The sequence below is a fragment of the Cydia splendana genome, chromosome Z, assembly GCF_910591565.1.
Source record: "Cydia splendana chromosome Z, ilCydSple1.2, whole genome shotgun sequence".
NCBI classification, from domain to species: domain Eukaryota; kingdom Metazoa; phylum Arthropoda; class Insecta; order Lepidoptera; family Tortricidae; genus Cydia; species Cydia splendana.
Window position 1 is genome coordinate 44,839,121 of NC_085987.1, and position 24,221 is coordinate 44,863,341.

Here is a 24,221-nt window from a genome sequence, read left to right on the forward strand (position 1 = left end):
TACTATCTACCGTACTCGTCGGTACGCATGTTGGTACGTTTCCTTGTGCATAGTAGGTTCTGCCATCTTGTGGGCTACATCGGAAGCATAAACGACACATTTACGCCTGGTGCCAAAAATCTGACGGATCCTATGCTGCCCCCTATAGTTCATGCACGGGGCCTTGCGAATCCTCATATTGAACCAGTTGAATTTTGATTGGGTACTAGGGTGTAAAGGCGACTAACATGGAAAAAAAAGGAAGTACGAAGCCTTTGGAAAGCTGATTGCTTTTTTTATATATCACAAAAGAAAGTGACCAAAGTAAGCAAATGTTGATTTATAGGATTCAAAGGTTGAAATCTCTTCATTCTCGCGTAGCGCATAAGCCGACTCTTAATAGGGTTGTTGACTCATGTTGAATTGTATAACTAAATCTAGTTCAATAGATAGAAAATGAGCAATTTATCACAATAAACTGGAAACTTAAAAATATAATAGGAATAATAAAAAAATACAAGACCTAAAGGTTTAAAAAGAAAATTTTTTTTCAACTTCCAAATAGGAAAAAAATTATGGTACAATTCAATTCCTTACATTTTCATTAAAAAAATATTGTACGACAACAATATACATAAACGCAATATTTCACCGACAAAATCGCAATTTCTTTGTTTTCTGTTTGTTTTCCATACATCGAAACGGCCTCTAACGTCGTGACGTCACGATGTATTGCCATTTTGTTAGAAGCGTTTCGTGAGTGAAGTGCGGGTGCCAGACTTTGACCATCATTTATGACTTTTTACCCGACTACGGCAACGCAAAAGGAGGGTTATGATTTTGACCGGTATGTATGTGGGTATGTATGTATGTATGTATGTTCATTTGTTCCCTCATAACTTCTAAAGTTCTCATTATAATTTTACAAACGACATGTATTGTCATTCGAATCGTCTTAATCGTCCGCTGGTTATAGGCTATATGACGTCACAAAAATATGAACACAGCGCCCTCTAGAGATCTAAAAGAGTCACGATCCAAAAAAATAAAATTAAGTAATGATGACGTGTTGTATATCATTTGAAAAGGCTTAATTAGCACATTTCAAATATATACATATTGTTAGCTTTTGCATCCGGATTTACTTGCAAGCACCATGTATTTATCGGGTAGGTAATAAGAACTAGGAATCTACAAACGCTCTGAATTTTAATTTGTTTACTATACACTATACAGGATGTTTTTCTAAATGACCTGCAATATTTAACAACGTGAATAGGTATAGAAGTCCAGATCAGCCAAAATGTATGAAACAGACAATTTTTTTTACGAGATCGGGTTTAGTCCCTTAGTAAAAGTCGGTCAGAATATTCACCTCGTAAAATATTGCAGGACAAAACAACGCCCTGGCAGTGGTCAGGCGAAGCATACCGAAACGTACCTAATGTGACGCACCACATTAAAGTGCCCCCACACTAGAAGGGTTAGCGTTGGCCGATTTACGTGGGGCACTGTACGTGTACCATAACCGGGCGCTTTCGGCCCGACGTACGTGGCGCGCTGCATGCGGTCCAAAGCCGGGCGCCTTCGGCACCCTCATACTAAAACCGTCGGGCGTAGCCCGAAGTACGTGGCGTACTGCAGGCGATCCAAAGCCGGGCGCCTTCGGCGCCCTCATACTAAAACCGTCGGGCGTAGCCCGACGTACCTACGTGGCTTGCTGCACGCGGTCCAAAGCCGGGCGCCTTCGGCGCCCTCATACTAGAACCGTCGGACGTAGCCCGACGTACATGACTTGCTGCACGCGGTCCAAAGCCGAGCGCCTTTATAAAGTGACTTCAAATAGTTACGAGTAGTAACGAAATCATGACCCCAAAAGTAATTAAATAAAAATAAGTTCAAAAACTAAAACCCGACTACTGCAAATCGCGCTCTAAAAAGTATGAAACAAGATAGAATTCTTATCTGAAATTATCATACAGGAAAAATTATAATTGTTATCATTTTTAAATAAAAAAATACAACATAATATAATTTACTAATTTATTTATATATTTACAGAGATATTCAGAGGATAGCCGTGGTCGTATGCCACTTTACCTTAATAGTTTATAATCGTGGCATTGGTGACGTGGGTTTTGAGTTTTTGAACTTATTTTTGTATTGCTATAATTAAGACAATGGGTCACATACCGACATTTGATCCTCAAAACAAACCTGATCAATTGGTGTCATTCATAAAAAATATCAAATACCCTATTGTACAGTACCCTATTGTATTTGGTTTATACTGTCAGACTGTATAAATAAAAAAATAAAAAAAATCTCGCTTGGATTTCAAGCGAATTTAAGAAGTTCAACAAATCTCGCAATCGCAATGTGCCAAAGAGAATTTTCAATAATTGGAAAGGTCAAGATTTCAAAACATAGATTTAATATATAGAGATCCCGTCCCAGCGAGCTGTCACTGTTGCCACTTTTGTTTAGTGTACGATTAACAATGAGGCCCACCTTGCTGTAGCCATGTCGATAAAGTCATATCGATAAACTATCGACATTTCTTGCAATTTTAATTTTACTTCAAAGGCTTAACGATACCTAAAATGACCAAAAACGCTTTTATTCTTTATTGTGGTTATCAGATCACAATTTTATAGTCACGCCCCAGCAGGGAACCAAGGGAAAGTTCAGATATTTAATTAAAATATATAAATACCTCCTAAAATAGGTGTTCCGCAATAATTGAATTATATGATTATATTATAATATATTCATTATCCATTAGCATTTCAATTATGTTTATGTTTAACGAAGATATTGAAGCTTCAATTAATCGCTATTTCGGTCCGCTGTGTAGTGTTTATCGATATATAACATGATTAAAATCGACTTTTCACATCCCTAAAAGAGCACACATATACGCTTTTACGCACACATACACAGCCTGGGCGCATCAAAAAAGGCAACACTTGATTTGAAGTCGAATAACTCTCTCTCTCTTTTGATACGTCGTATTAACTCTTTCTACATGCGTTGCCTTCGTAAGATCCTAGGAATAACATGGCAAGACAGGGTGACAAACGAAAGGGTTCTAGAAATTGCACAGCTGCCTAGCTTAACAGCGTTTCTCAAGCAGAGACGTTTGCGTTGGCTAGGGCATGTGCACAGGATGGAACCCTCTCGACTACCTCGTCGTGTTCTTCTTGGTGCGGTTGCGAATGCAAAACGTAACGTTGGGAGGCCATTGCTTCGCTTTAAAGATTGCGCAAAGAGGGACTTGATTGCCTTCCATATCGACCACCGAGACTGGGAGACGCTCGCAGAGCAGCGGACGGAATGGCGCAAACGTGTTGTGGAGGGTCGCAAGTTTTGTGATGAGACCTGGTTCGCCACACTCGCTGACAAGAGACAAAGACGACGACAAGGTGTCTCAGTACCGGTTTCCGCAAACTTCTCTTGTCAGACCTGTGGTAGACCATGTCGGTCTCGCATCGGTCTATTCAGCCACCAAAAACGGTGTTTCTCCGGTGTTACACCATAAATCGTCTGCTATAGACGAAAAGGCCTATATATATGATTTGAAGTCCATCTTGTCAACAGTATGGTTGTCCTTTTTTGACAAACGGCATTTTTAAAAGAGCGAGGAGAGAGAAATGATACTAGTTGCTGCGCCGTGAAAGAGAACAGAAAACGTTGGGCCCTTGTTTCAAAAGGAGGAGGTTCTCAGATCGGTTACATGTATGTTTTTTTAGGTTTGTTTCTCCATAACTCCGTCACTTCTGGTCCGATTTTGATAATTCTGTAACATATACAGATGTAGTGCATAATTGTTTTCTATTCTATCGTATCTTGTCGGAAACGTTCGTATTTGTCATGCTACTTCAGTCAACCTCTGTACTTATTGTAGCGAGACTGCCTGAAATAGCAAGACACGTTCGTACGTTTCCGAGAAAAACGATGAATAATAATTATGCACTAGGTACACCTGGATATACAGATAGGTTGTAACATGTCAGAGGCTCCTTTCCATGTTAACATTATATGTGAACATAGTATTGTTCTATTTTTAAGTCGGTTAAATTCCAAAATTGTGTCTCACGGTTATTGAATACTTCTCATATCTCAAGTAGGCCATATCGTCTGAAATTCTAGAAACAAAATTTGGAGAGCCTAGTCATTTATAGTAAACCAATATATTAAGATACTTACTCATAACATAATTTGAACTTTATTTCAATGTCATAAAGCTTTATAGTTTAAAAATCTGTTAAAAATCAGTTTGGTTTCTTATGTTTCAAGTGCGTAGACTCGTATTTCACACGTCGTCGTAAAATGGATGAATAATGTTTGTTTTGGTTAAAATATTCTATGCAAAATTGAACCATATTATAAAGAATTTAGAAAGGGGCGGAGTTCTACAATATGTGCTCATATAGAAAAACAAACGGTGGTTAGAATAAAAAACTGTAGTGTCAATCCCATAGGCGTAAAGATATAGTTTAAACCACACCCAAAAGTAGGTCAATTTGGACCTTATTTTAATTAGGAAATAAGGTGTAATTAGTGAAAGGACTGTATGAAATTATGAATTTCAGTATTGGTTATTGGGAAACCAATAACGTACAAGGAAGTGGGAAATAGCAGGGATGACGGGATCTATGGTAGGGATCGATAGAGTCCCTTACGAGATCACTCTTCGGCGCCTTCCGCAAACCGTCGGACGTCGGTTCTCTAGCTAGGTCTATCTAGGTTACCTATATTGTGTCCTGACCTGGACTTTGCTAGTTTCTCATGATGCTGGTAGAGTTTGGATTGGAGCATAGTATAGTGTAATTTGTTGTGGGGTTTTACTTGAATAATTTTAGAGAAGTACATTTAAATTGTGTTAATTTTAGTGGGTTTAATTCCTTTTGTGTTGTTTATTGATTTGTGGTTCAGACAAGTGCTAGTAAAGTTTAAATTATAAATCAATAGACTTATTAATATTGTAAAGTTAGTATTGTTCATAGTGGTTTTGTAATTTTTAGTGAATTTTAATTATTTATTGATTTGTGCTTAGACTAGCGCTAGTGTGTTATAATATACTAAGTGAAGTCTAAGTTATAAGTCAATAGAGTCTTAAAGATTGTAAAATCTTGAGTTGTTTCCAGTGAAAATTAATTTGTTTGTGTTTTAATTGTGTTTAATATGTGTAGTGTTTTGGCCTGGTTTATTTTAGTGATATTTAGCACTGAAATGAACTTGGTTGGGATACTCTATATATTAATTTAAATTTAGTTTCGAGAGTTATTTCGTATCTTTCTTATGGGGTAGAGAGAACTAGTTCCGATCCAACATAGTGTTGGGGGGTTAGTAACTCAGTGCGGATAACCTAACGGTGACAACTATAGCGCAGATTACTAACTTGCGGTGTTTTTGATAAAACCCAGGTGGGGACCTGGCAGTTCCTGCTTTTATTAAGACAGGTTCACCCCCTAGGATCTGGAAGATTTGGGTTGTCATCTAGACTTCTTAAAAAAGCCAGGTTCTAGTCCAATTATCCCGTATCTATATACTTATATATTCACTTTTATATTACCTTTCCGGCTATGCTTTCGCTGTCCCAATCCACTGTGTGGAAGCATAGCTAGCACACGAGGAATTAGGGTCTAGACTAAATCGAGCTTCCTCACTCGTCTTAGTTAGCTGTAGCATAGAGGTTACTCATTGCACATCGAGTAATCACGCGAGTAAATTAAATGTGCATCCCGGGATGCTAGTTTGCAAATATTTCGGTAGAGTAGTTGGATAGCTTAGCTGTTAGGTTAGGATTTTATTTGTTTGGTCTAGGGTTTTGTAGGATTCATCTAGATTTATAGTTTTAATATATCAAAGCCATTAGATATTTACAGTAGGTAGCTAGGTTCCTTTTCGATACATTTATGGCTATTTTATTGCATTTGTTGTTCATTATTATGGGTTTATGGATTAACTTCAGTTTAGCGTTAGCTAGGATGTAGTTTGGGGTTAGGGTTTGTTAGGAGTTTTTACATATATTTATTTATGACTTATTGACAAACTTGACTTACTTATGACAAGACTATATATATTTGGTCCCTTGCAACGCTACTGGTAGAAATATATTGTGGGAAAAACTAAAGTAAATAACCACAATATAATGTAGTATTGCAGAATCAATTTGCTTACAAATAAATATTTGTTTTGCCTGTCCCTTGGCAGTTTGTATGACGATTACATTCTGTTTTCTGCAGATTATCTGTGATTTTCACACTTGACCTTTAAAATACAGGGTCATATATTATTGAAATTATATCAATGAGTGATTTACCCAGGCTAGATCGAGGCAGATGCAAGATCCGTGGTTTATTTTGGTCCGAAAGTGTGATTCAAAATGACTACAATTATAGTTTGGTTAATATTACTTCATTGATTACTAAAATGTATTACAAAATTGCAGAGTTCTGGAGAATTAGAGTGGATCAAATACTGCTGCTCTACTACCAGTAATTTGTCGGGTTAAATTGTCCCTTTGAATATATTATTCCTGCCATTAATGATTGAAATGAAGATTGAGCTGGTAAAGTACATATTACATCGTGCTCAGAAATACCTATTAAAAATAAAATAAAATAAAATAGGTATAATTTAGCCTAGAGACCTGACTCCATCCGGGCGTGACTGTAGATAAGTAACTTTGTACGTACTATAATAGTAAAAATATAAAATATTTTCCCATGACGTTAATATAACTATTTTCCTTTAGCTAGCTAGGTTAGCAAGCAAATATATAAAAGGAAAATATAAAGTACAAACAAAAAGGACTTTCTACTTTCATGGTAACTGGTCACGGTAGGGCTCGGTGGGAGATAAATTAAAAAAAAAATATAATTTATTATTTATTCATCAAATTCACTTACTGATTACAATATATTTCTGATTTATATGAATAAGATATTCTTACAATTTGTTATAAATTTGCAATAATTTTTTTTTACATTTGACAGACTTTACTTACACTGACATACTTTACTGACAATTTAACTATGACATTCTACAGACTTATTTGATTTTGACATATTTACTATTGACTTATTGATTACATCTTATTATAGACTTAATCTGATTAAGTCAATCAAACATTACTATAACTTGCAATGATATTTCTTATTACTCTGACATAATTCACGGTTTAATAATTATTTAACTTTATTAGGATTTATAGGCGTATTATTCATAACTCTTTCCTATTATGCGAAAAGGATTTCGGTTACTATTAACGGTTACGACGAAGGGTCCTACATAAACACTAAACGATCATTTGGCCAATCTACTGATCCAATTCAAGATATTAACTTATTTAATTAGTATTTATTTAGGTCATTTGCATTATTTTATAATAACTAATAAAGGTAATTACGGTTCACAGTATTTTAAAGGTTTTTAGTTTTTTAGATTTTCTTATTGGAATTTTAGTATTTTAGGCAAGTCTAGGTCTAGCTAAGTAGGGGTAAGTTAGGGTTATTTGAGGAGAGAGGTGGGAGATGTTACAAGGTCCCGTTTTATAGTTTTTCCTTATTTTTTTCTAGCCTCCGAACAAGTCCATGGAAACAGAGAAAGAGAAACGTCGAAAAGTATGTAATAGATCTGTCTTCATCTGCACGTTGGTCATCACGGTGTGCACCGTAAATGTCTGTGTACGTAATCTTAGGCCGCGGACTGGACTCACGCGACAGGCGGCGCGGCGAGCGGCAAAACAAGGCCGGGCGATTATACATTTAGTCGAGTGCGATGTGTGAATGACTTTGATTTGCCGGTCGCCGCGCCACCGGCCGCGTGCGTCCAGTCCGCGGCCTTAGGGCTCAACGGACGGCCTGTGTTTCAATTGCACGCGAACTGCAAAAACTGGCGTGCGGTTTCTTAGACGCAGTAATAATGCAGTCGATGTGTGAGGTGTGTTTGACAGCATCTGAAATTGAGTTTTGGGGCTAAATGTATTACCGCATCGTGCATTAATAACAAAGAGAAAACCGGCCAAGTGCGTGTCAGATTATACGTAATGGAGGGCTCCGTACCTTCATACAATACGAGCAAATGGCATACGAGCACAAGGGCGTTCCTTCACGGCACAAGTCCTATACATATACCTACTGTACAAAGTGTACAACTATTAAAAAAAATTAACTGTTCTGTTAATGTTTTTATCGTGAATACCTCATAAACATGCAAACACTTGCACACATTTACATACTTACATATATTTAATTGTCAAATCAAACCACTTTAATATACACAATATATATCTATAAATACATTTGATAAAGTCTTATATCATTAACCACTATGTATCGTCCAGTAAAAAATCATATAATATACAGTAGCTACATAAAAAGACTTGATTAAAAACACTTATTTATGCACTTTTTGAAGTTTGCAAACTGATGCTCGAGCTGAGCGACTACCGGAGCGATTAGCGGAGATGCAGCGCAGCGTCCATGTTAAAAGAAATGCAAACGAATGCGAGCGGCCTCAGTGCACGTCGCTCCAATCCTTTGGAAGTAGCGTCTGACCGAAGTTTCGGTTTCAGCATAAAAAATATCTTTTGGCCGAAGTTAGGTTTTGGTCAAAAAAAACCTTCGGCCGCACCGAAACTTACAATGCTGTACTTTCAGATCGCGCTCGGCTAGATTTCTATAAAGATGAGAGAATTCTGAATTTGTATTTATTAATAAGAATAGGCGTGACGGCGTGCAAGGTGGGATTTCAGAGTTCATATGTCTAAAAAGAAAAGACACCGACATTTTCTTCAACGATTTTAACACGAAAATTGTTATTTGGACTAAAATAGAATTTATCAATTTTATCATCCTTTTGACTAATCGTTTTGTTTCAGGGTTTGACTTTCTTCCTCTCCTACGCCATCTTGGCCGCTGTGCTTGGCATGCTTCAGTTCGGATACAACACTGGCGTCATCAATGCTCCCGGCAGGGTAAGTCACGGACTTGAGGAAGTGACATGTGACGTGGCTGTCTAAGGTTGCGGACTCGACGCAAGCGGAGCGCGGCGAGCGGCAAATCAAGGCCATTCTCATACATTCCGCTGGATCAAATGTATTGAATGGCCTTGATTTGCCTTTCGTCTAGCTAGACCGCGGCCTTATGATTGTCTTGGAATCCGAAACATTCATAAGATTATAAACCTTTCAATTAAATTCTACCATAACGTTCATAACGCCCTGCTCGAAGGTTAATAGTGCATTTTTTAAGCAACATGTATCCGAGTCACACTGTGTTTGTTATTAGCATTCACTTTGTTACAGAATATCGAAAACTTCATGAAAGACGTTTACAAAGATCGCTACGGGAGAGACATCACAGAGGAGACGGTCAAGCGGCTTTACTCCATCGCGGTCAGCATCTTTGCTATCGGCGGCATGCTAGGCGGATTCTCAGGCGGCATGATCGCTAACCGGTTCGGAAGGTATGTCTCTGTTGAAAGAAATTTCAAATATGGTCAAGTTGGTTCTTTAAACACATTTCAGAGACGGTCAAGTATATCTACTATATCGCGGACAGCATGTTTGCTATTCGCGGATTCTCGGGCACCATGATCGCGAATCACTTTGGAAGGTATGTCGCTGTTGAAACACATTTCAAAGACGGTCTAGTGGCTAATTGGCTATACTACATTAATAGCGGTCAGCGTCTTCCGCATTTACTCGATATTCTGTCCACTAAACTAAACCGATGCCGCTATTTTTGATATAACAGGTAAACATTAAATAAGTACACGGTCTAATGGCTAATACTCCTTTATATTGAGTCTATGAAATAGCAAAAGTGCACAAAGCTTTACCTTTTTTAACGTAATATCCTCAAAAGACAGAGCAAATAGCCACTTTAGAAATAGGTAATATTGTATGAAACGGTAATGAGGGTTATTTAAATGTAAGTTTCGACGTAATCTAACTCGACCAATTTTTAAACAAGCAGATATTCAAGCGATATTCCAGAGGAAAAATATGGAAATGGAAATGGAAGGCGTGTATACATAAGGGAAGGAATGGAAAGATTCGCGAGTTTCTGGTAGGCTTCCGTAGCTCAATTGGTTAAGAGCAACGCCCGGATTGCGGTGGTTGCGGGTTCAAGTCCTGCCGGAAGCGTATATTTTTCAATTTTTTCCTTTAATATAAAATTTGTAATCTAACTCGAGTCTGAAAAGCTGAATGTTCTGACATGAAATCCCTTGTCACAGGAAGGGCGGTCTGCTCCTCAACAACATCCTGGGCATCAGCGGCGCCAGTCTCATGGGCTTCACCAAGATCTCACACTGCTACGAGATGCTGTTTTTCGGGCGGTTCATCATAGGAGTCAACTGTGGTCAGTCCCCTGGTCTCACACTGATAATTTCTTCTTTTGTGTTGAAGTTTCTCAAATAAATTAAACACATTACGATCACCAGTCATCACCTTCGCGTCCTGGCAGGCTATTATGGATGGTTTTATCCACGTGATAAAATAACTGTCACTTTTTAACACCGCGGGATAGAAAGTGACGGACACGGTTTTATCCCAATGTCACGTACCTAGACAAGAACGACCATCATATCCGTAATGGTTACTTTTTACAACTGTTCCGTTGCTCAACAGGACTGAACACTTCCCTTGTGCCAATGTACATATCCGAGATTGCTCCCCTGAACCTGCGAGGTGGCCTTGGCACCGTGAACCAGCTGGCTGTGACCGTCGGCCTGCTGCTGTCCCAGGTGCTGGGCATTGAGCAGATCCTTGGCACTGACGACGGCTGGCCTATTCTCCTTGGTAAGTTGAACCGATGGGCTTATCGTATCTACTTTTACCTCGTAACTACTCGTACCTAAATGCAGATTGAGAAAGAAAAGCACTCTCTCTCAGGCGGATAATGATGATTACTGCATTCTTAACGCGAACGAACTATAAATAGTACTACTACGATCTTCTTTGTTCGAATCTTCGACGTCTAGAGTTTAAGCCGTACGTTCTTCAGGTCTGGCCATCTGCCCCGCCATCCTCCAACTGTTGCTGCTGCCGGCGTGCCCCGAGTCACCGAGATACCTGCTCATCACGAGGCAGTGGGAGGAGGAGGCCCGTCGCGCCCTCAGGCGGTTGCGGGCTAGCAACCAGGTACGCTCTTTGGATTTTTTGGAGTTTTTGGAATCGATTCGTTAAACGACATGATAATTTAGCGCTGCGAATTTTGCTTTACACTACTACCGACCCGCCCCGGCTTCGCACGGGTAGTTCAACCAATTTACACAAAACCTTTACAAATTATACACCTCAACCTTCCTCAAGAATCATTCTATTGATAGTTGAAAACCGCATGAAAACCCGTTCAGTAGTTTTTGAGTTCATCGCAAACATACAGACAGACGCGGCAGGAGACTTTGTTTTATAATATATATGTATTGATTTACCACCTCATTCATAAGTATTCATAAATATTGTAAGAAAGGGATGAAACATAATTTAACTAAATCAGGCCCTTAAAGTTTTATGAATAATATATATTCCGAAATACTTGGACGACCCATGCCACCGAGGCCGGATGGCCGAGCAGTCTAAAGCATGTCGCGTATACAGAGGACGCTGGTTCGATTCCAGCTCTGGACATTGGAGGCCTTGGTCATTTCCTTTGTATATAACATTGATTACGGTTTATTCAGGTGGAAGAGGACATCGAAGAAATGAGGGCGGAAGAGCGGGCGCAGCAGGCGGAGGCTTCCATCTCCATGCGGGAGCTGCTGTGTTCTCCGACTCTTCGGGCGCCCCTGCTCATCGGCGTGGTGATGCAGCTGTCCCAGCAGCTGAGCGGTATCAACGCGGTACGTGCCATATACAGACATTGGCTTTCTCATTGCTTCAGCCGGGCGTTTTCAGAAATAAATATTGAAAACCTGATTCTTTCACATCTGGACGTTCTTGGGCTCATTCTACTCAGAATCGACAGCATTCTTTTAATGGTGGGATGGATCCCACCATTAAAAAAAGATGTCCCAAAATGTCCATTCCATTACGTCACGTTTTAGTATGAAAAAAAATTTCACTTGTAGGTACATATGTGCGGGACGTAGTGGAATGTACAATTTTCATACAAATTTTTGGGACATTTTATTTTATCATCAGAATTGAATATGCTAGTGATTCTGAGTTGAAAGAACCCAAAAACACCGGGATCTGTGAGAATCGGGTTTTCGATATTTATTTCTGAAAACGCCCAATTACGTCCCACTGCTGGGCACAGGCGAGAGGGCTTGGGGTATAGTCCCCACGCTGGCCCAAGACGGATCGGGGACTCACATACACCTATGAATTTCTTCGCAGATTTATGCAGGTTTCCTCACGATGTTTTCCTTCACCGAAAAGCTAGTGTCAAATATTAAATGATATTTCGTAAATAGACGCCACTTGCTCCATTCCACTAGGTAACCCGGGGTTACCCGGTTAAACCTGGAGTTACCATGGTTGCCAGTACAATTTGACACGGTTTAATGGGTGAACCCCGGGTTAGTGAGATGGTGCAAGTTGCGCTAAGTAGAATATAATTGTGAAAATACAACAACTAATTACAACGTTAATTTATTGTTAATTCTGAACAATAAATTTATTGAATGACAATGTGAGTCCAAGTTGTTACGTTGCTCATCTCAAGTGGCGATATCGTTTAATTAAAGAGGTTGATATGTGTTTTTTTTTCGAATAGACTAGACTGTGACCACGCTAACCTTGCACAAAATTGGCAGTATGAACGCATACATATCCCTATTAGCTCCATACGTGACGTAGGACTTGGCATGAAAACTTAGCGTGGTACGACTTTATTCAAATCATTATATGTGTGGTTTGACGTCATGGGCACTAAAAGTTCGAGCCCTAAACATCATTCTGTATGACATCTGTATAATAGTTATTTGTTTTACAAGGGGGCAAAGTTGTTGTTTAACCGCTCGTGCTAATATTGATACTCGAGCAAGCGAAATATTCCAAAATTGAAGCACGTAGCGAGTGGTTCGAAAAATGGAATCTTGAGCGTTGCGAGGGTTTCAAAGCACGAGGGTTAAACAAAATTTGACCCCGAGTGAAACACAAAAAATTTCACCACACCAACCTGAAGCAAATAAATAAGTATTAAATGCAAAATCAAACAAAATCAAATCCAAATGAATGTTATTAAACATTTATCATCCAAAATCATCATTGAAAAGTCAGTTCTACCAGCAAACATAAGAAAACAACTCAAGATTTGCATTAGATTACTTTGCCTCACATATGAATAAAATGCAACTTTGCTATCAGTTTTTGAAGTGCAAAGTAAGCCTTTCCGAGCTGGTGTGGTGAAAACTAATTTCTTTCCCAGGTGTTTTACTACTCAACGTCCCTGTTCACGTCCTCGGGACTCACGGAGGAGGCGGCCAAGTTCGCCACCATGGGCATCGGCGCCATCATGGTCGGCATGACCCTTGTATCACTGCCACTTATGGATCGCACTGGACGGAGGTAAAGAAATAAAGATTAACCCATTCTGCGCTAATCACATGTTGCCGATTTGCCTCTACGAAGCATTTCCGCTACATACCGGGAAACCCATGTTACCAGCTACGACGTAGCGCTACGCCTGTAGCTCAGCGCTGAATGTGTTAACAATCGACAAAGATATGTCGCAACCCTGCGAATTCTAGGTTCTTAGTGTCAGTGTAAAACAATAAGAGATACGGTAAGGTGGGGTAAGACTATCACTTGTATGGAATCCTCATACTGTTTATCTTGCCCCGAGCAAAATAAATTCAGTATGTTAGTCTTACCCCACCTTACCTTAGTGTTCACATTTTTTTTCGGATATTTTTTTCAAAGAACTTAATAGTTATTTGTTTTACAAGGGGGGCAAAGTTATTGTTTAACCGCTCGTGCTAATATTGATACCCGAGCAAGCGAAAGTTCCCAAAATTGAACCACGAGCGTAACGAGTGGTTCCATTAGTGGAGTATTGACCGTTGCGAGGGTTTCAAAGTAATAGGGTTAAACAAAATTTGCCGCCGAGAGAAACACAAAATTTTTCACCACACCAACCCGAAGAAAATATTAACTGTAAGATATCAAACAAAAACAAACCAAATCAAATCCAAATGAATTCAAAATCTTCATTTAAAAGCCAATTGAACCAGCAGACATAAGAAAACAACACAAAATCTGCTTTTGATTACTTTGTCTCACATGTGAATAAAATGCAAGTTTGCTATCGGTTTTTAAACAGTCAAGAGAGCCTTTACCAGTTGGTGTGGTGAAAATATATTTACATTGACGTGCAAGAGAAAGAGAGTGATGGTGTAAGAAAAACACAGTTTATTTTACTTTTGGCGTGGGGAACGGGATTATTATTATTTCACACAAGTGCTCTCTTATCCCGGTGTTACTATTAATAGTATTAATTGACCCTACAATTGTTTTGGTTCCAGGACACTTCACCTGTACGGGCTCGGCGGCATGTTCATCTTTTCAATCTTCATTACAATTTCATTTTTAATAAAGGTGTGTTCTATAATATTAAGGTTTCGACGCGGTGGGGAAATCCGTCCTAACATCTCGGTCACGAAACGAACGCTCCGATTATCACTCAAAAAGAGCGATCGATAGTAAACCATTGACTCAAACTAGTACCTAATTAAAAACAGTAACCTTGCAGTAAAGTTTTTAATAAGATGAATAACACTCGTTGGAGTCAACGAAATGAGAAAAGTTTTAAATTTCAACTAGGTTACCTAGTTGGATTCTACGTAGCCAATTTACTGGATTATTTAAATCCTTTTGAATATAAGTTTATTTTCGTTCGCTGCATATTAAGCATTTAATTAATAAGTTTAATAATAATTTAAAGTCAGTTACTTAAATAAATTTTGGAACCTGAAATACACACTAACGTTTTTTGGAAAATTTCATTTCGTCATACACGTTTTAATATTATTTTTTCAATTGAAAATGTTACTGTTTGTTTATCGGTCGTATATTAAGGCTATTTGGTTATCTATTATTCTATGGGGTTTTACTCTCTGGTCAATAGAGAGAGTCAAAACTGTGTTAATTAAGATAATATTTTATATAACGAAATCATTACAAAATACCGTTACTATAGGTCTGTCACTTATCTTAGTTGGTTAAATAATTATTGAAGGTTTTTGGAGAACCTATTCGAAGTAAATAAATAATACTAAAACTAAGGTACATATTCCACTAACAGAAGATCGGTAGAGCAGAAGGAGTGAAGCTCTTCCTTTCTGACTGTGTCTGAGCGACGTACGTATACAGTTACGACAAGAGTTCTTGCCCTATGACGATCTTACCTGCAATCAATTTTATATGCCGGTCTTCCCCACTTAAATCAGCGATTAAATCCCAAACTATGTTCGTCATACTTAAAAACCACCGCGCAACTAACCGTCTGAGTTAACTGACAGACCTTTAATGTGACATCACTCCTTAGTGGCCCTTAAGGGCCTGTTGCACCAACCACATTTGACAGACTGATCAAAGTCAGCCAGCGCGCCCCGGCGCTTTACTATGAAACTTTCCATACATAAAAATATAGCGAACTCTTTAACGATACGAACAGTTTGGTGCAACCGACCCTAAGTAATTTAAGCTAGATTATGTATAGAAGTAATCCATACAGCCAGTGCTTTGAAAATCATCAAATCGTTTTAGTTTAGTCAGTAGACTTAAATATCACTACAGTCAGTCTCTGACCAGTAGTTATTAAACCACAAAATAACGTCCTTTATTTATCCCTATACTTTATAATACGGTGCCTAAAACTCATTAGCGATTGATTTACTGATTGATAGATCATGCAATAGTTAATTGTGCAACAAGAGATCATAGTTGTATTTTGCTAACCTAGGCTGATTTACCCAGTAGACAATAACATTTTAAAATATTTTCACGTTGTGCCTTTTGAGTCTTTAACTACTTTTAAGATTGTAAGTTAGGTCGCTCGCTTTACTAGACTTTCTAATATGGAATTTCCAACTTGAGACTCAAAATCAGCATTCGCAGCAAAAACAACTTTGCTCATTATTGCTCAAATAACTCCCAAACATCAAATTTCGCGAAGGAACGCTAGACCACCCCTAAATGCATCAGTAATATAATAAGCTTCAGCACGCTTCAATGTCGCTTCAAAACCATCTCCATCAGTACCATGTCTGTTTGTCGTATTGCTGCTGGTGATTTCAGGGTATTCTGATGATTAAAGGTATGTTTCCACTCATTATCAGATTAGCCTATCTTACTGGTAGACTCTCGACTTTTGGAATTCGGAAATAATTAATCAAACAAGCTCTTAATTAAAACCACAGGGATAATACCTTTTGAAGAGTTGGAAGTCAAATAAGGAGACGTAATCGCACAAGATATAAAAATGGAACATAAAGAATAAGGGCTTGTTAGATTATTCATAATGATCCGAGAAAAAGCGCGTCAAAAGTGTGTATATCCAGTTATTCAAGATAATATAACCTATTATGAAAATCTCTGTGCCTCAAAAAAAAACTATTGATTGAAAGGCAAACAAAGATATAAGTAACAATTGTTGAGAATATGAATGTTTTTGACCAAATACGTATTAAAAGGGCCTTCACTTAGAAAATCAACGTTGATTATTTGAGCATTTGTGCCCAATCACTCTCTTGGACAACTTTTTATGAATTGAGGTGGCAATGATAATTTTGACGCTTTGGTAGAATTAAGGATGACTCACATTAGACCGGGCTGTGTCCGACCCGGAGCTTCCGGTGCATCGTTTTCTATGGAAAGCATCACGTGATCGCCTGTCATGTCAAAGAAAAAATAAGCGCCGGAAGCTCCGGCCCGGACACGGCCCGGTCTAACGTGAGTCGTCCTTTACAGGAATCGCCAAAAACCGGAAGAATCATTAAATCTCCAACCAATCGTCAAAAACGGCTCAAAATTGAGGCAGTCTCACTCAAAAATGGCGATAACCATACAAAGGAGTACACGCTTTTGACCAGTCACCGCATGCACGCCCCATTTTCTTTTCTCACCTTTATTTGCTTCCGCTTCGCCAGCCCCCCCCAATCTGCGACTTTCCTAGCACCGAAGCAGGCGTCTCGGTAGGAAAGGAAAATTGATCAAATAAACATCACACACTGCACCACACGCCACAACGATTGAAAAAGGAATTGGACGCTCTAGCACGCGTAAAGTTTGATCGTGAATGCTGAGGATAAGTGCGTAGGTTTGTTGTTGGACAAGATCGGAATGAAGGAAACACTAAATTTCATATTTTACTATGTACAGTCGAGTTAGACCAAGCTACAGATGTAGTGCATACCGAATTTATTTTCCCTCGGTTTTTCACGGAAACGTACGAACCTGTCTTGCTATTTCAGTCAGTCTCGGTACAAAAAGTAATGAGGTTGACTGAAGTAGCATGACAAATACGAACGTTTCCGAGAAAATACGATGGAAAACATTTATGCAATACATCTGTAACTCTAACCAGTCTTTGCAGTTGCTTTGCAGTGTTTTTCTGTCAAAGTCACTTCAGAGCTAGACGGACTCTACTTTTCTTAAAACTGAATTTATTTTGGACACTGTATGAATCATTTAATAATAGCCGAGATAATTTTCGGAGCAAACTTAGATCTAGTTGGTTCTAAGTTGTAAAGTTAATTTAGGTTGAATATTTGACATCGGGTTATTGTCTCTCTTAATATCGTCTGGTTCAGTAATTTATACTTATCATCTTCAGCTTTCCGTGTTTCGATCTTGTCCTAAAAATTACTTCAGCAAAAACACACAACGTACTTATTGCACCTTCCACAGCTCAGCATTCAAGATTGCCGGCAGATACTTTAAAGACACTAACACTGCTTACAAGCAGATACCACCTTCACATATAGCAAGCGATGGCGTTACTTCACTGTTATATAACCAGGGTTGTTATGGTGTCCCTGTCCTTAAAATGTCGATTGCTGTTTGATAGTATTCTTGATTTTTAAGATTTTTGAGACTATTGGGATTTTTTTCTAATTCTACCCGTTTTCCTTTCGGATTCCTGTTAGATTTCTTCTTATTAGAATTATAAATACCCTCGATTCTAATAGAAGAATAAAGGATTACAAGGACGGCTTTGTTATAAAAGTATTTTTAGTTAAACACATATTTTCAGAACTTAGCAGTGAGGTCCTTTTTTGTCTACCAAAGTTTCTGTCGATTTGTGAGTACATAGTTATACTTATAAAAAAGGGTCACTTTTTAACTTCTGTGACAATACATTCTTTTTAAATTCCTAAGTTTAAAAAATCTTTACATATATAATTAGGATTACCATTTGATAGCTTTTGACAAATTTTATTCAGTGACCGAAGGTGTAGATCGCTTCCTCTACTATTAAAGTGAGATCATTATTTTCGCCACTGAATAAACTGCTCCGGACTTTACAGTGCCATCCCTAATCCAATCCTCATTTACGAATTTAGTTTGAATGTCTTCTTTGTAACGTTTTTGTAGCAATTCCTTCAAAATAATTTTTAAATTTTGCGTCATAATTGTTGTGATTTGTGTAGGTATGAATATAGTCGGATCAAGGTAACTCTGCACAGACTTTGTTGTGATAGAGTGAGGAGGGTCACTATAATTGTGAAATTCGCATCGGAATATGACGTCTATAATGATACTTCCACACTTTATCACGTCAAAGTCGGTGCAGAGTTAGCTAAGACGGACTGTACAAAGTTAAAGGGAAAGGAGTTCTTTCTAGAGAAATTTTAGCTAATAGATCACGGGCAGCAAAGTTGACTTAGCAGAAAAACGGCTTTAGCGTAAATGCTCTGAGGATTTACATAAATGTTATCACCTATTCCCCCTATCCCCCGTAACAACCTGGATTATAATGCACATAAACATCGTGCGTGATGTGTATCTTGGTCAGCCGATCGGTGCGGGAAAGAATACGATTCTACGCACTGATAGGAGTTCTTTGGTTATGTACAGGAAATGATTGACTGGATGAGCTACCTGTCCGTGGTGTCCACGCTGAGTTTCGTGGTGTTCTTCGCCGTGGGCCCCGGCTCGATACCGTGGCTGATCACGGCGGAGCTGTTCTCGCAGGGGCCGCGGCCGAGCGCCATGGCCATCGCTGTGCTGGTCAATTGGATGGCCAACTTTGTCGTCGGCATCGGCTTCCCTAGCATGAAGGTTAGTGATCACTAAATAGGAATACCTCACCCCATTCAGACCATTTTTTTTAGTCTTCGGGATGGGGTGAGCTCAACAGCGAAATGCATCTTCTAGATACATTATGCGGTTGATTTTCAAAGGTTTATAAGGAGTAGTCGGGCTGATTATGTTTAAAAGACTAGCTTGTATTGTTGTAATTGACTGTTAAGATTTTATACCTACTTGGCATTAACATGTTATTTTTTTCTATTTTTCAGGCGCTACTGGAAAACTATACATTCCTGCCTTTTAGTGTATTCCTTGCAATTTTTTGGATATTTACGTATAAAAAAGTTCCTGAGACGAAAAATAAGACGTTCGAAGAAATTTTGGCCCTCTTTAGAAACTCCAACGGGAGGTGAGTGTGGTACAGTTTTATATTTGTCTTAAAAACATTTTTTATAGACACTACACCGCACTGTTGTATGATGGAACCCATTAGGAACTACTTTGATAAACATTTTCTTCAATATTTATGAAAATTATTGAATAAACACAGATTGAGAGTAGGTAAGCGACTAAAACTGCATGTTCCGCACAGGTTTCGCAGCATTTAAAATTTTAATTGAACAATAATGATAAGACGGTTCTACTGGAAGCGTGCAAGTGTCACCGAGAGATGGCGCACCTTCTCCTGTCGTAATAAATTAAGCAATTTCCTTATTACGGTTAAATTAGGAGTATGGGGAAAAGTGGGGACGCTGCCTACAATTGGAATTGGAATCACACTTTTAGTCTGATATATAGTTATAATAGTTTTATGATAAGTATTGCCCATACGATTAAGCCTTATGTAACAAATAAATTCTTATTGATACAAGGTGGTTAAAAACGGACTCCATCATACTCCAAATATATATAAATGTAATGTCAGTTGATATCTCATACTCCATAGGCACGCGTTGCACTAAGGATCATTCACATAACTTCTGTGAAACTGTAATGTATTTTATCTAGGTATATCACAATATAAATACTGCGTACAGATGTAGTGCATAATTATTTTCCTTCGTATTTTCACGGAAACGTCCGAATACGTGTCTTGCTATTTCAGTCAGTCTCGGTACAAAAAGTAATGAGGTTGACTGAAGTAGCATGGCAAATACGAACGTTCCCGAGAAAATACAATGGAAAACAATTATGCACTACATCTGTACATAAGTCCCAAACTATATTAATACCGATGTTTGACAGCTGAAGGACATTCAAAACAAAGTCACGCAGCCCCTCCCTAACGCATGGTCTCTTTTGGATCTCTAGGGTTGAAAAGTTTGTGAAAATTACTAAGATTGTGTCTAATTTTCCTGGAATATGATGCATGGGACGGTCAGTGACAGTTTAAAAATGTACCTATTTGGTACTTTGCCGCAATTATAATTTTGCTGCGGACTTTTTGGCCACACCGAAATTTGATTTGTATCCTAATTTTGCTTATAATGTATTGTGTGGGACGGATATGGAAATTTTCCATAAAAATTCCAAACTTGATGGATCGCAATTCTAATTTTGCTGCAGACATTTGGCCACCGAAATCAGAATGTTTCGTATCCCTAATTTTGCTGCACCATAATTTATTAGTGGGCAGAACAGGGACAGTTTCCAAAAAAATAAGTTTTCAATTCTAAAAGCGGCATTTTTGGGCACTGAAATTCGATTTTTTTGGTAGCCCTAATACCCCTGGATATTTTTGGTATCTTTTGCTGGATTATCATCGTCAGGTGACAACCAAAACTAACTAATGTCATAAAAATTATGAAACAAAAAAAAAAAACTGGATAAGTGCGAATCCGACTCGCCCACCGAGGGTTTCGTACTTTTTAGTATTTGTTGATATAGCGGCAACAGAAATACATCATCTGCGAAAATTCTAAATGTCTATCGCGGTTCATTAGATGCAGCCTGGTGACAGACAGACAGACAGATGGACAGTGGAGTCTTAGTACTTACATAATAGGGTCCCGTTTTTAGCCTTTGGGTACGGAACCCTAAAAACCTACCTTTAGATGGCTCTGAATGTGTTTCACTGAGTTTTGTTTGTCACCTGATATGTGGGATGGACAGGGACAGTTTCCGCGACAGCCGGCTGTACGGCAGCATGATGAACTGCGTGAACGCGCTGGAGCAGCAGCTGCCGCCGCCGCCGCCGGCGCCCGTCGACGAGAAACACGACTCACGTGAGTACTGAGGACAAATAAGCTCGCAAATTGCGGCCATCTTTTACTGTCACTCTGATTACGCCTTATTTGGAGTAAAAGAGAAAGATGCCCGCAATTTGCTAACTTCGGTGTCCGCGGTAGGTGTGAGTCACAAAGAGGCGAATGGAATGAATGGAATGACATCTTTGACCCTTTATTACGCGATGTAGGTTAGAAACAACACTTTTAACCTTCTTTTTGCATTCAGAATCAATAGTAAATAGGTACAATTGAGTGCCGAGGAGGCTTGAACTCACTACCTTGGCTATTTTATGCGCTTTAAAGGGTTAATTAGTGTATTGAGAAAGGAATTATTCGACCGATCCTTCTTTAAAATCAACTTATGTCAATAATTTTTCAGAAATAGAAAAAAAAGTTCATTGGTTTTATATATTCACCAACCAAATCAACTACATAACTAACATCATTTTATCATTAATTATTTTATAGGTTGCATTTTAAAAGAAGAAACAGTCGAATACCGAATTTCAAGTCTTGTATGAATGAAACGCTCTTTCACATTTTTATAAATATCGTAATATATATATACAGGGTGATTCAGGAGACGTGAGCAGGACTAACACTGCGCATTTCGTAAATAATAAGCAACTGCTTCGTATGGTGAGGTTAACGTTAATTTTATAGTGGTGTTGAAAAAAAAAGTTATTAATTTATTTACGACATGCATGGTTACCCTAAAGTTTGAATACTAAACTAGGTACCGATATTCTGTGTCAAATCGAATGTCATCACTGTCATCACGGTCTGGTTACTTTTGAAAACTCTTATGTCACTCAAGTTTGACTGTTTATTTTCTTCATAATCAAAATGCTGTCATTACGGTTAAAGAGGTTTTATGTTTATTAATTAGGTCTTGTAGGGTGACCATCTGACCATAATTGTAGAGAATTAAATTTGCCCTTACCAAAAAGTTAAAAAATAGTTAAAAGTGTGGTTGTTTCACCTAAATACGACGGTGATCGATCAATTAAATATCAGTTACTGAGTGTGCAGGATTAGTTCTGCTCACGTCTCATGAATCAACCCGTATATATATACCTACCTTCTATATTATTTTTCTCTTCTTCTTCCTTATTTATTCACGACTCCGATTATCGCGTAGCACTAAGCCCTCATACTAACATATGAGCAAGTTGCGGAAAGTTTTGAAAAAGTTGAAAAGTTCTCGGAAATTTCAGAAAAATGTCACAGGAAACAAATGAAACTTTTTTGAACATGGACAATTTCGATCCCGATACGAAATTATAAGAAGTTTCCGAAACTTTCCGAACATTGCGGAAGCACATCAGTACTCATACTCATTTGTCTACATTTCTATTATAAAGAATACAAATATAATCTAGATTCCGATGCTAATTTTGACTCAAAAAGACCGGCCAAGTGCGAGTCGGACTGTCGTTCCCAGGGTTCCGTACATTACCCAATTTTTAACAATGTATTTTTTATATGTGAAACGCGAGTGAATTGCCTTTAAAAAACCCGTAGGGGTCGGATCAAAAACTAAGTAATTAGTCCGACTCATGCTTGACTGCATATTTCTAATAGGTTTTCCTGTCATCTATAGGTAAAGAACTATTTTGTATATTTTTTTCAAAATTTTAGACCCAGTAGTTTCGGAGATAAAGGCCAAGGAGATAAATAGCCAAAAAATTACCATTCCCCCGAATGGTAATTTTTTGGCTATTTTCTTAAATAACTTCTAAACTATTTATTATAAAATTACGCAAAAAATATATTTGAGATTTTTAAAATGAGTTATTTTATTTGATATGTAACACGATATAGTTTAAAAAACATTATTTTTTTATATTCTCTTTTAACCCCCAAAAGTGGCCTGCATGTTTAAAATTCATTTGTTTACGAAAGATAGTACAGTATTACGAGAGACAGTACAGTAAAGCAATTAGATTTATGTGCCATTGACAACAATGACAAAAATACGAGATCTAGGTATCTTTTATATCGTATAGGCGGCTTCGTGTAGTTATGTCAGTACGAGTATGATTAGGTACGAAGTGGCACAGAAATCAAATTCCTTTATTGCATACCTGGAGTTCGTGTTCTAAATTTATTATACCCAAACAGAACAAGTCTCATTGAAGGTATCCTGTCTTAATCAAAAATATCTCTCAAATCTCCAGTCTCAGAGCAATCGTCGGGTGCGGGCGACGCGGGCCGCCCTCCTCCGCCCCTCCCGCCGCCCCGTTTCCCGGCCCCGGGCAACGTCTGACAATGGGATCCCCCCGCGCGCGCGCCGCTCGTCGCTCCCATAAAGGCCGCAGCCAACTTCTTGTTTCATGGACTGAGGCGCAATGCAGCCCGTGCCCCTATCACCACACAACAAATGTTCTAAATCTATGTGATTAGGTATAATAGGCTAAGTCACGAGCGTTAGCGTTAGAGAGGGCGGAGAGTTCTGCTGGAGTCGCGGGGTGGCGTGAAGTCTCACATGGCGACCCTGTGAGAACATTTACACATACATTTTATTAGCATTTCTTTTATTATCAGCAAACCGAAGATAGTGACAAATGTTGTTAACCTTTGCGTATCTTTTAATGTTATTGAGATGTGAATTTGAATGCTATAACAAATTTATTATTTACAAAACAATTATTTTTTACAAGTAGTTTTATATTATTTTGAATGTAGCACTTAGTTACAGACTCAGCTAGCAATAAGCGTGAAAAAACTTTAAGAAAAAACTAAAATAGTGCTAATTGTTTAAAAAAATCAATGAGACACGCCATCTAGTGAGATTT

The 24,221-nt window shown here is 38.4% G+C and overlaps 1 protein-coding gene across 2 annotated transcripts in view; it reads left to right on the plus strand.

Moving 5' to 3' along the window:
- The window catches only part of LOC134804054 (glucose transporter type 1), a 100,155-nt gene extending 76,172 nt beyond the window's left edge, over positions 1-23,983 (plus strand). Inside the window, exons 7-18 of one of the 2 annotated variants that reach the window (XM_063776938.1) lie at positions 8,870-8,965; positions 9,296-9,456; positions 10,231-10,355; positions 10,625-10,795; positions 11,001-11,137; positions 11,680-11,838; positions 13,371-13,510; positions 14,467-14,539; positions 19,022-19,225; positions 19,465-19,604; positions 21,308-21,420; positions 23,604-23,796. In XM_063776938.1, coding sequence (XP_063633008.1) covers positions 8,870-8,965; positions 9,296-9,456; positions 10,231-10,355; positions 10,625-10,795; positions 11,001-11,137; positions 11,680-11,838; positions 13,371-13,510; positions 14,467-14,539; positions 19,022-19,225; positions 19,465-19,604; positions 21,308-21,420; positions 23,604-23,692 — 1,608 coding nt within the window. In that variant the 3' untranslated portion in view covers positions 23,693-23,796. Of the gene's footprint in view, positions 1-8,869; positions 8,966-9,295; positions 9,457-10,230; positions 10,356-10,624; positions 10,796-11,000; positions 11,138-11,679; positions 11,839-13,370; positions 13,511-14,466; positions 14,540-19,021; positions 19,226-19,464; positions 19,605-21,307; positions 21,421-23,603 lie in introns of both variants that reach the window. The other variant, XM_063776937.1, reaches the window with a different exon arrangement.
- Positions 23,984-24,221: the final 238 nt, after the last annotated feature.